Here is a 12300-nt window from a genome sequence, read left to right as displayed (position 1 = left end):
TACATACAAACCTTTAGGAATACCAACAGTTCTATAAAACCAGTTTCTAACAGTGTGACCTACACAATTGCAATAAAAGCAAGCATTTCTAGCAGGTTTGCTTAGATCAATAAACTTCTTTGCATTAGTTCTGTTAGATTGACCTTTATAACCAATTACTTTTCTGTGTATAGCTCTGCCAGAGGATTTTAATACAACATTCAAATTGTCTCTACCTTGAGTAAATTTGGCTAGCGTACTAATCAAGTAATCAATTTGCTCAACATGTGTAGGACATTTATCACAAGGTTTCTCGACTGTAACTGTTTCAATTTTAATCTCTTTAACAGATAATAAAGCATCATTCAATTCCTTTTCTACTTTCTCATTTTCAGACACAAGGTTATTAATTTTATACTCATGATATCTCCTATCAGAGTTGAGTCGATTAACCTTGTATTGTAGTCGCATTGCTTCAGCATGTACTTCCCTCAATGCATCCAATAGTCATTCATACTTCACTTCTATTGGCTCATTCTCAAATTCTACATCGTTGTCATAGTCATCCTGTGATATTCCAACCATATAGCATATGTTAGACTCCTTCTTGGTCATGATCTTCATCACTTGAAGAGTCTGAGTCACTATTCTCCCTAGCAATGTGTTAACACCTTGGCAAGTGTACCAAATTGTATCAAGTAATAATAAAATGGTAAGTCCGAGTATCGTTTTCCCAAGAGACTCAAGGCACTAAAGTTTTGTGTTTTTGCTTAACCAATCAAGACTATAAGAACAATATTTTGGAGTTTTTGAATTCAAAATGCGGAAAAATAAACATGAATGCAATTTGATCAATTGAANCTAAACACAAAAGTGAATGNATGATGTTGATAATATNAGATGAGTATGTTATTAGGGTTTAGATTTCACCTAATCACTCTCATATATCTACTATTCTTATTTGTTTCAACTTTATTATCAATGTTCATTCAACTTTCTAGTTTACTCTAAACTCGATCTCTCGGCGAAAAGAGCATCTTACCATAATTACTAGTTTACTATCTCTAGTCTCCCTAGTAATTACTNATGCATTAATGACAGAAGCTTAAAGCAATTGGNCGTCCTATTCCTATNTCTAGGCAATATTTCATAATCAAGAGTATTCTCCTCAGTTCTAGATTTCCCCGTACGTCTNCGTATCAACAAAATCAATGATCATGACACTGAATGAGTTAAACAATGCAAGCTCTCACCTCAGAGAAGAAAATCCAAAANTATTGATAACAAAAGTATATGAATAAAATAAGAACTTCGATATAAGAGAGTTTAGAGGTTACATCTTTCCNTAGCAACAAATAAGATTAGTTCTCCAACGTCATGAAACAATTAGGTCTACAATGGAATGAAAGAGATAGAAACCTTAGAAAGAGAAAATGAGAGTTGTCAATTCCTCAAATCTGCTCCCAAAGGGGGGAAAAGTGTGTTTCTGTGCCTAAGCCATCAAAAGATACATTCTCTAGGGTGTCTAGGTCTTTAAATAGGACATAAAAATAATAGAAAACAGGTCCAAGCCCAAACAGATCATAAAAATCGCATAAAATATATCAAATCACGATCTGGTTGACTTTTTCTGCATTCTGGTTGACTTTTCAGCACTCTGGTTGACTGGTTGACTTTTCTGGTTGACGGGTTGACTTTTCTACATTCTATTTGACTTTTTTGCACTGCAGCTTCTTGATAATTCAACCCTTCTTTCAAATGATTCCAAAAACCTACAAAATCAAGGGAATTTAATGATAAAATCATAAAGTATAACCTCAACTCTATTATTCACAAAACTAAAGCAAAATCATGAGTCAAAGCAAGTTTCTAAGTCAACAAGGGTGCATTTGATATCAAAATTAAGTATAAAAATAACGGTTTTTCAACCGTTATCACAACCCCAAACTTGAAACTTTGCTTTTTCTCAAGCAAACAAAATGTCCTTCCTTTCCACATTCTGGACATTCTGGCTTGATATATCCTTCCTTTCCACATTCGTAGCATTGGACAATGTTTCATCTGAAGCTTTTCTTTGATTTACTGTGACCTGCATGATTAGTAAGTTGACTATCATTTTTCATAAGTCGACTAAACTTCCTTATCATCATGGTCGTCATTTCTTTTTCGTCCATCTCTGCATCTAATCCATCTGACTTTGAGATTTTCTTGCTTGTGGCTTTTAGAGCAATGGACTTCTATTCTTCAATCTCTTCCTCATCCTTTAATCTACCAAGTTCCAACTCATGTTCTCGTAAATTGCCAAACAAGGTAGTCATGTTTATGCTTGTAAGGTCTTTGGATTATGAGATTGTAGTGACTTTTTGTTGCCAATTTTTGTTCAGACTTTTCAGAATCTTGATGTTGATCTCCTCTTTATCAAACACTATTCCGAGAGCCTTAAGGTGATTAACAATGTGTATGAATCTATTCTGGACTTCATAGATAGTCTCTCCAGCCTTCATCCGGAAATGTTCATACTCTTGAATCAGAGAATTCTTCCTTGCTCTCTTAACTTCATCAGTGCCTTCATGTGTGACTTCCAAGACATTTCACATTTCCTTTGTAGATTTGCTTTGAGATATCCTGAAAAATTCATCAACAGTTAGTGCAGAGGCAATAATGTTTCTAGCTTTAATATCATACTGTGTTTTTCTATTTTCTTCAGTTGACCATTCAGTAAAGGGTTTTACAACACTTTTATCATCAATAGTTTTGGTAGGTACAAAAAGGTCATTTAGTGTTGCAGCCCAAATTCCTCTATCCACCAATTCAAGAAAGATTTGCATTCTAATTTTCCAAAAAGGATCATTTTCACTAGTAAACAGAGGTGGTTTGTTTGTTGAAGCACCTTCACGAAAAGTTTGAAAACTAGAAGCCATCCCCAGGTCTATAGTCGATTCAAAGAAAAACAGAGTCGACTAGTTTTTTAAATATCTTATGAAAACCAGCTCTGGTACCAATTCTTGGGAAACAGGTAGGCTTCGTTTTAACACCAAGAGGGAAGGTGAATTGGTGTGTTTTCAAAATCAGTTTTTCCGCAATCTTTGATTCAAAGTACAAAACTTTACAAACTTTCTTGAATCGTAAGTTATAGAAAATTTAGTGCAGCGGAAAATCAAAGTAGACTAAGCGAATTGTAAAGTCGACTGAACGTAAAAGTATAGGGATATAGAATTCAAATGCAGGTTTTTATATTGGTTCGGCCTCAATGCCTACATCTAGTGTCCTTCCAATACCATGAAGCAAATGCACTATAATGGTCAAGGTTTTTACAACAAGGCTTTTATAGAGACCTCCACGTCAAAAATATAAAACACCTCTCTAACCCTCTAACCAAAATATAGGCAAACCATACAACAAGACTTGCAGCAAGATGTCCCCTCTCCTACAATCTGCAACCCACTTTGAACAATCCTCAAAGTGTACTAGACTCCACGAGTCCAACCCCTGTAGTCACAACAGGTAACCCAACAATCAACACGGATGCCAAACAAGATTCTTGATCAACCCAGAAATACCTCAATTGTGCATATTCTGATCAAGCAGTATGCGCAATGCAGTTCTCCTTCATAAACTCTTCAAAGAAAGATCACAATCGTCTTCTTGATGAGTTCTTGGAGCTCTAATCTTCAAAGAAACAATCTGAAACAAAATATGAAAGTTAGATTTCCAAAAGTTCTTCGAAACAATTCAGGTCATGTCTATTTATAGATTTCTATAAATTTGACACTCTTGTTGTCGATTATGCTACTAATAAAGTCGATTGTATTATAACAGTTATAAAAGTTAAGACACAATAGCAACAATCCAGTCAAACCAATTAATTTCTCAACAATACAGTTGACCAACATTCAATGCGCAACTAACTTTTAAAAATATAGTCGTTACTGTTCATGAGCATAACAGAATTTCAAATCAAGCAACTAATACAGTCGAATGCGTAGTGCACATAGTCGACTTCAACACTATAGTTCACTTTGAAATTATGTAAAATCTCACATAGCACTGTTTCTGAAAATTTGTGCATAGTCACAAGCTTAATTCGACTTCCCCCATAATGAAGTCGACTTACAGCTTGCAGTAATGCAACACAATGTAAGCTCATAATGTGCATGTGGTTTTCTTCATTCAAATCATGTGTAATGCAACCAGATATGATGTAACATATACAAGCTCAGTAAATGTGCATTAAGATAAGCATAAAAACATGTTCAACAATATATCAATCAATAAGCAATAGAACATGTAACACATCAACAATACATGTGTTATTAAAAATGTGTTGTCATCATCAAAAACCAGAGTGATATAGATATTGTGTTGTCAACAATCTCAACAAAAAGATAATTATACATTCTTCTAGGTACTCTTTTAGTTTATAAGTTCTCTCACAAATTGAATGATGATATTCTTATTATTTATATGGTTGCTTTGCTTCCTATTAGAGGATCCAAATTCCTAATTCCATCCATAATTTGTATTTTATTTATCCATCCTTTTACCAAATTATTCTCATTGAAAAAATATTTAATGTGTATTGCTTTCTTATATAAACAACTTCCTCCTTCTAAAAATTATTAACACATCATACACGTGGATGATTTTCTCCACATAATTCATGTGACATTTTGTTTTTATGAAACAACATATAGTATGATCATAACATATCTTATTAAGATGGTTTTGTCTCAAAGTATGATCAAATCACATTATACTCTCCATTAGCCAAAATAGTCTTAAAAAGTTTCTATATAAATTTATTATAACAAATAATATTAAGTTTTAGTGAACTAATGTTTTTTCTAGGTATTCACTAGATAAAATAATCATATCGTCGAAAGAAAAACAAACCCAAACAACCATCAAGCCATCTATCATGTGAACAACTTCTAAATAATGTTTATCAAAAGCTTGTCCTAAAGAAGACACAAAGCTTGAGACAGAATTTTCGTACCTAAATTCAAATTTGAATTTGTTAGACAATCTAAGAAGAAATCAACAATTGATTCACATTCATAAACAAAGTTTTTGACACAACAAACCAACTTTCTTGATATCATATGCTAAAATTGTTATTGTCAATCTAGAAAAGGATTTTCAGAATGAAAGGTAGTTTAAGCATAGCAAATTCAATGCAAAAAAAAATCCATATAAACTAAAAAGCTATTAATCTCTACTACATTTCTTACACATAAAAAGAAAATATACATACAAGTTTTAACTTTCTTATTCAAGATACTTATAAATAGAAGTCTCATCATATAGAACATAATTACTTGAGTTTTTTTAGCTTCAAATATTAGTGTTACGAATTTAGATCGTTCTATACACATAAAAAAAAAAAAGTGCATTTTTTTTGTAAATCCCTCAATGAAGTTATTCTCAATAAAGAACATTCATTTGTGTATGTTTTTTTTTAGAGTTGTTCTTTTAACGTTTCAACAACTTTATTTGCTATTTTAGGAGTGGAAGCAATAAAATACTCATTAGAAGGTAGAAATCACTTAATGTTCACAAATATTTTTGTGCTTTATTTTAATGAGAAATAAAATGGAATAGTTTGAAGTAACTTTGATATTCGAGGTAAGTTAGAAGTGATAAAAAGTTACTTTTAATTAATTAATCATAATGAAACTATTTAAATGTGAACGGAACACCCCTCCTAGACCGTTTACTTATCAACATCTTATGAAAATTTATTAGACTATTTTAACGTTCTATTCAACCCCTTTTTAAGTTAACATTTTGTTTTTCAAAGTTTAGTTATTTGTTCGGTCAGAGCCTCAATATGTTTAGTCAATATCTTATTTTCTGTCAAACTATATCTCGAGTCAAAGATCTTATTTTGAACGATATGTCTATTGTGTTGGGCTTGACGGTCTATTGAAGCAAAGACATCTATAATCATGGTAGCTTGCTAAACATGACATAATTCATTAGACAAGAAACTAAAGAGAAATAAAATTATAGAACATGTCATAAAATTATTTTTCATTTAAAATATATAATTATATTCAGTAAATCGCCAACAGTGACAGCTTCACCAAACTCGTGAGTTAGTTGCAGTGCAGAATTATCTGTTATAGAAAAAGGAAAAATAAATTTCTCTCTCCCTCTCTCTAATAGAGATAAAAAAAAATTGAGATTTCTTCGTGTAATGATGTGTTAACAATCAAAAAATTGATAAAATGGCAGAAAATGTGGTAACCTATTTCCGATTGGCGGCTCTATACAAATTTCTCACTCTCTACGTACAACAATCATCAGATTTACTTATAGGAATTGATGACTGCGATTATGCCCTACCATCAACTATCTCTAATAATTTCTAGCTAAGCTAACTATTCTAATCATCATACAAGCTCCCCAGCCACTCAAAAGGGGGACTTTCTTTTCCTTTTTCTGTTGAAACCTGGTCAGTAAAGTGATCAATGATCATCTCCTATCACCACAGCATTTTGCACCTTTTCCTTCCTCAAGTTTCTGCCACAAACAGAGCATCTCCCTTGGGCCCTGGTAATGGGCAACCACATAACCATCCTTACAACCTTCAGGATACACTCTGTTCTCATTCTCATACCGAACTTCTACACCTTCCTTTTTCATGTCTGCGATCCAGATTCCCATCGCAACGTCTTCTAATTTAAACATCTGTCACAGTTAACATTGAATCGTCAAGTGACTTAAGGATGTCAGTGAACTTGAGATCAAAACAATTCAAACAGATTTCAACAAGTAACACATTTTATTATATACCTTCAAATGGTTCTCTCTGAATTTCTTGGCCACCGTTCTTGCTATGTCGAGTGAGACCACGTAGCCGGGACCATGTGCCCACGGAGGATAAGTTCCTTCGCTCCATTCCTTTCAAGTAGCAAGCAATAAGATGATAACAACTTAGTAAGACGGAGTGGGTAGAAAAAGAAAAGGACATTATGGTGCAAAGAATAAAATGGGGAGCATACTTAAAAGTCCCGGACTTCTAAAAGTATAGAAACTAACAAGTAGATAATTGAGTCTAGTTCTTATGTGTTTTTTTCAATTCTGATAGCGTAACTAGAACAATCCATGTCTCGTTGTCATTGATGAATAATCAAGTTTCAATACTACCAGGGGAAATTATAATCCGTTATAAATGAAAGGGATACCTGCCCCGAGACCAACATTTTCAATTAATATATATTTACAAGCAAGCCTCATTAACAAAGTTTCATCATATAAGCCTAATAAAAACCATTGTAAAAATTTATGTAATAAAATTATAATCAGATACTAAACATAAAACAACACATGGAGCAAGAGAGATTTAATTCTCAAATGACAAAAATATTTCTACCTCTGGGCTGATGTACCATTTGCTATCTGTATTTCGATGAGGTCTGGAATCCGAATTGATGAGTCCATATAGTAACCCATGATCAACATTGATCTTATGCAAAGAGTCTAGAACTTCATCTACCCGGACAAACGCATCATCATCCGTCTTCATGACAAACTTTGCCGAAACTTGTGTCTGTTGCAGGGATCATATGAATGAGTCGGAGGAAGGATTCTCCAAATCAAAGGAAGAGACAAGACATTACCCCAAAAATGCAGATTGCTAAAGTTTTCCATGTGATGAGGCTGTAGTAGTCAACAAATGGCATCAGCTGCACGTCTCCATAAGTTTGTGCTTCCCTCCACAACTCTTCATTAACTATTGGGCTTTTATGCTGCATGAGCTCAAACAAAAGACCAAATTCAGTAAAAATATATATGTAACTATATTGATAGAGAATTTCAAAAAGAAGCAAATATCACGTCCATCTTGATCTTTTTCAGAATGAAAAGGCTAAGACAGTCAAAAGATATTGAAAATAATGCTCCAGCGTAAGCAACATTTGAGCAACTTTTGCTACTTCTTAAGATAAGTTTGAAGAGCTCCAATTTAAGGAAAAAACAGAGAAATTTAATTTATGCAATGAAGTATTTTTTTTTTTTCTCCAATTCCATTGACAGTTAGAATCATATGAGAAAATCACAAACAATACCCACCAAACCAACAAAGAAGCGCACAGCTGTCTTATTTGATCGAACAGCATTGTACTGCATCCAGGTTCTTCTTACGGCCATTCGACGCTTAAAATTGTTAGCAGTAGAGAAAACACCAATGAAGAGATCCAATGGGATTTGTGCAGATATAGGACTTGATTTCAATGATTCTAGGTCAATAATATGCTCTGAATCCTCTGATGTGGGCAGACCACTAGCAAGAATAGATATTAATCTGAGGTCCCCAGAGATTTTTATTTCACTGACAAGCCATGGCTCCAAAGTCTGACATGTAAACAGCTGAGTCAGTTAACATACTAAAACATAAAATTATTATATTTTTTAAGTTAAAAAATAACAAGGTAGAAAGGAAGTACTTCACGAAAAGCAAATGAAGTTATGTGTTTTCCATCAACTGTCATCTGGATTCCCTCAGATCCCACTCTTAAAGTTGCCACAAATGGTAAACCCTGTTTAAAAGGAAAATATTTCCTATTTATCGATTGTTCTTCGGCTGCTAAAGATTGTCTTGAAGTGCGGGAATGCATGCCAGCTGTGTGAAGTTGGCTAATGTTCTTCCCTACAATCTTATTACACTGCTCCAATTCATCAACTGGCAAAAGAAACGGCAATATTAAACAAAGTTGCTATGCAAAAGCAGTTTATGAAATTATGCTCAACATTTGGATCAGGAAAAACCACAAATAATTTAATAAAACAGAAGCAAAAGTTAAATAAAAAAAAAAAAATCTTTTCACAAACAATTGACTTTCATATGAATAGGATTCTATTCTATTCCATCTATTTCCAAAATCAATAGCATATGAACTTTTGGCAAAACAATAAGATTATCTTTGATTCAAGAATTCCTTATTGTCAACTTTGTCGTTGAACAAACAACACTCAAGTAATCATGGGATTCAAATTTTAAGAAAACTGATTTCAGAATTGTGGGGAACTTCCCTTTTCAATTATGAACACAAACTACTATCGACGTTGAAGCAAAAATGAGAATAGTAATTTCACCTTTCTCGACCTTTTCAGGAGTAGGGGATGGACAACGATCCTCTTCACCCCAATCATGAGCTATAGTCCAGGTGTTTTGGACAATTACAGGATCTTCAGTGATTTTATCCCCATGCAAGCGAACATTATAGTGTAAAATAATTGGAGGATCGGGTTCCCCAGGTAGTGGTTCTCCAGTCAAGTCAATCCGGAAATTACCTAAAAGACCGTTCGGAATGCCAATTACAGTGATGGAAGAACCTTGTGTCAGGCCACAAGGTACTTGCATTTTGTAACTACTGTTACCAAGTTCGGTGGAATTCATTTTATTAAGAAAGTGGGGACACTGCTTCTCTTTGGTTCTTGAACTGTCATTTGCACGACCGTGTTTTTGCTCTTCAATTGAGGAAATAAGAGAATTCCATGCACTGGCAGCCTCCTTTATAGCTTCTGCGGAACTGGGTAAACCCTGAGTGTGATCAATTAAGTGGTTCAATTGCTTCCATGTCTGCAGAGCTTGTTGCTCGTCTTCGGAAAAGTTGCTCCCAGCAAAGAGGCTAGATACTAGAATATCAGAAGAAATAACTTTAGAATGATCATCTGGATTTTGAATAGCGGGTGGTACTGTGGGATTTATCCATGCTAGAGGATTAGTTCCATTAACCAGGATAGGAATAGTCAAATAACCTTGACCAATAGGAGTTTTCATGATACCATTTCGCAGGAACATAAGCATAAACAACATAAAGAGCGATGCGACCAGAACACCTCCATACAACTTTTTCATTTTGATGATCCTATGAAGAAACCAATAGTCCTGAATCTTCACAGTACTAGATCAAAAAGATGCCAAACTTGTACTAAAGTAGTCATTCTCTTTCTTAAAGCTCATTGACGTAATATGTACAACAAAGACGTGGAAGAAAATATGGGTTGCAGATAGTAAAAGTTTTTCTTATCACATTTGAAGAAACATCTGCAGGAGAGCTTTCACAATACCAAGATTAACTACCAGCCCTCGGTAGCATGTGTTGAAGCAGACACATCCACCATGAGAATTACTTGGAAATTATACGAGATTTAGCTAGCATGCCAGACCTGTAATCAGAGCAAAACGAAATTCTTTTAAATACTGTGCTTGATGTTGCATAAAACAACTGAGGCACATAGTTATGTCAATGCGTAGAAAACAACTAAAGCCCAATGTTCACGCTTGAAGAAAATCAACACTAATTTGTTAGGAAATTAACACTTGCAACAAAAGACAAACAACACACACTAGTGACGTTATGAGTTTTTAAAAAATATCTAAAACGTAAAATTTCTAGAGAGAGAATTCTGTGCTATGAAGTACATAAAATATGGGTCGTATCAGGTTCATTAAGATTAAGTGGATTCAATCATCATCTCAGAACCGTTGAACTTTTATACCCCCGTGAAATAATATGAATCATGCTAGCAAACTGCGGATTTATCACGACTTCAGGTATTCCTTAGCTAATATCACCTATGGAAAATATTTTGCGTGAACCCATTAGCATTTTTGTGAAGAAAATGCTTCCAATTCAAATAAAGTATCATGGAAATTAACATGTGTTCAACGCACCATGCCCTCACTAGGCAAACATTCAAACTAATTAATAACCACCGTTAGGTCAACATAACACTACAATATTCGGTACTTACAAAAGTTAATCCATTTGCATCATAATTGAAACCATAAATTATAATCAGGATGAAAGGAGAAAAAGGTAAGAATAAAATGAAAAACACCAAGGACCACACTAAACGTTGCCCAACAGTATAATCATGGAAAAGTAGAAATTCTATTGAACGAAAATAACGCATTAATTACAATTAAATAACCCAAAACTCCATGACTCCGTCAACCAATATTATAAATTCAACTCAGATCACACTCCATCCACCGTTTGGCTTTACATCAATTAAAAGTAAAATCTCCTTAAATAATAAAAAAGCAAGATAAATCATGAAAAATAAAAAGACCTCCAAACGCGTTAGAGTTTGAACTTCAACCTCAGTCGGTGTTCTACAGACTAAACGCCGACAAAGTTAAAGTATGCATCATAAGAAAAATTGCCCGAACAAAGAAAATGTAAACGAAGTCGCAAGCAATTATTATCACTGAACTTAAAAATCGAACAAAAAAACAGTGTCAATCAATTTCGGAAAGAATATTACAGCGTGGAATCCAAGTACAGAGCAAGCAAGCACAGCATCACACAGATCGAACGGCTGCAACACAGAATCTCGAACATAAGAAAGCCAAAGAGGAAGGAATCAACGCGAGAAGAGCGTGGAACGAGAGAAAATCGAAAAGCGTGGCAATGTTGAACGGCGAGGAGCGACGGCGGAGCGAGAAAGGTTTAACCAGGCGGGATTGTCTCGGGAAAATGTCGGAAAATGTAGAGCGAGAAAGAGAGAGAAAGAGAGATAGAGAGAGAGAGAGAGAAGAGAGAAAGGGTTTTGTTTAAGCGTGTTTGCTTTGATTCTCCGTTTCAAAGCGAAGTTTCAATGTTCTTTGTCTCGTCTTTGCAAAGAGAGAGAGAGAAGAGAGAAAGGGTTTTGTTTAAGCGTGTTTGCTTTGATTCTCCGTTTCAAAGCGAAGTTTCAATGTTCTTTGTCTCGTCTTTGCAAAGAGAGAGAGAGAAGAGAGAAAGGGTTTTGTTTAAGCGTGTTTGCTTTGATTCTCCGTTTCAAAGCGAAGTTTCAATGTTCTTTGTCTCGTCTTTGCAAAGAGAGAGAGAGAAGAGAGATTCCTTCTTCAACTTAATTAGTATAAAAGATTCAAAGACGATGACAGAGAAAAAAAAAATAAAGCAATTTAAAAAAAAAAAAAAAAAAGAGAGAGAGAGAGAGAGAGGGAAAAGTAAAATCACCAACTGTGACATTTTGCTACCAGAACGTGTAAATGGAGATTTTGGATTCCGTGTTTTGAGTAAATATGTAAATCTATGAACATAAACTATACTTTTACGATAAAAAAAAAAAATTCCTGATAGATTCCATGGCCTAATATTAATTAAAATAAAACCTTTCATTATCCAAAGTTAAAAATTGCCTCCTAAACTTGCATCATCCGTAATTTATCTTCATTTTACCTATTAAAAATCTTCCTACATCTTTCATTTATAGAATTTTTTACTCAAATGATGTATTTCGTACTCTACATTATACAAATATACAACTTTTAAAAAAATTATGGATTTAGAATCTTTGTGC

The 12300-nt window shown here is 34.1% G+C and overlaps 1 protein-coding gene across 1 annotated transcript; it reads right to left on the bottom strand.

Moving 5' to 3' along the window:
- Nucleotides 1-6144: 6144 nt before the first annotated feature.
- Nucleotides 6145-11628, bottom strand: LOC106778001 (beta-1,3-galactosyltransferase GALT1). Its single transcript, XM_014665876.2, has 8 exons — nt 11260-11628; nt 9079-10155; nt 8430-8665; nt 8056-8337; nt 7605-7733; nt 7358-7534; nt 6778-6885; nt 6145-6672 (listed from the first exon to the last, which is right to left on the bottom strand). The coding sequence occupies exons 2-8, from the start codon at nt 9842-9844 to the stop codon at nt 6457-6459; spliced, it is 1914 nt and encodes a 637-aa protein (XP_014521362.1). The 5' UTR covers nt 9845-10155; nt 11260-11628; the 3' UTR covers nt 6145-6456.
- Nucleotides 11629-12300: the final 672 nt, after the last annotated feature.

This window comes from Vigna radiata, chromosome 11 (genome assembly GCF_000741045.1).
Source record: "Vigna radiata var. radiata cultivar VC1973A chromosome 11, Vradiata_ver6, whole genome shotgun sequence".
NCBI classification, from domain to species: Eukaryota; Viridiplantae; Streptophyta; class Magnoliopsida; order Fabales; family Fabaceae; genus Vigna; species Vigna radiata.
Note: the sequence above shows the minus strand (reverse complement) of the source record. Positions and strands in the feature narration are given on the sequence as shown.

What these genes read in the sequence shown, in the direction of transcription:
- LOC106778001 (XM_014665876.2), bottom strand. Translation starts at nt 9,844, where the DNA reads ATGAAAAAGTTGTATGGAGGTGTTCTGGTCGCATCGCTCTTTATGTTG. An exon ending in TCCTGAAAAGGTCGAGAAAG is followed by an intron (nt 8,666 to 9,078) that starts GTGAAATTACTA and finishes TTCTTTTGCCAG; the next exon opens with TTGATGAATTGGAGCAGTGT. An exon ending in CTTCATTTGCTTTTCGTGAA is followed by an intron (nt 8,338 to 8,429) that starts GTACTTCCTTTC and finishes TTTACATGTCAG; the next exon opens with ACTTTGGAGCCATGGCTTGT.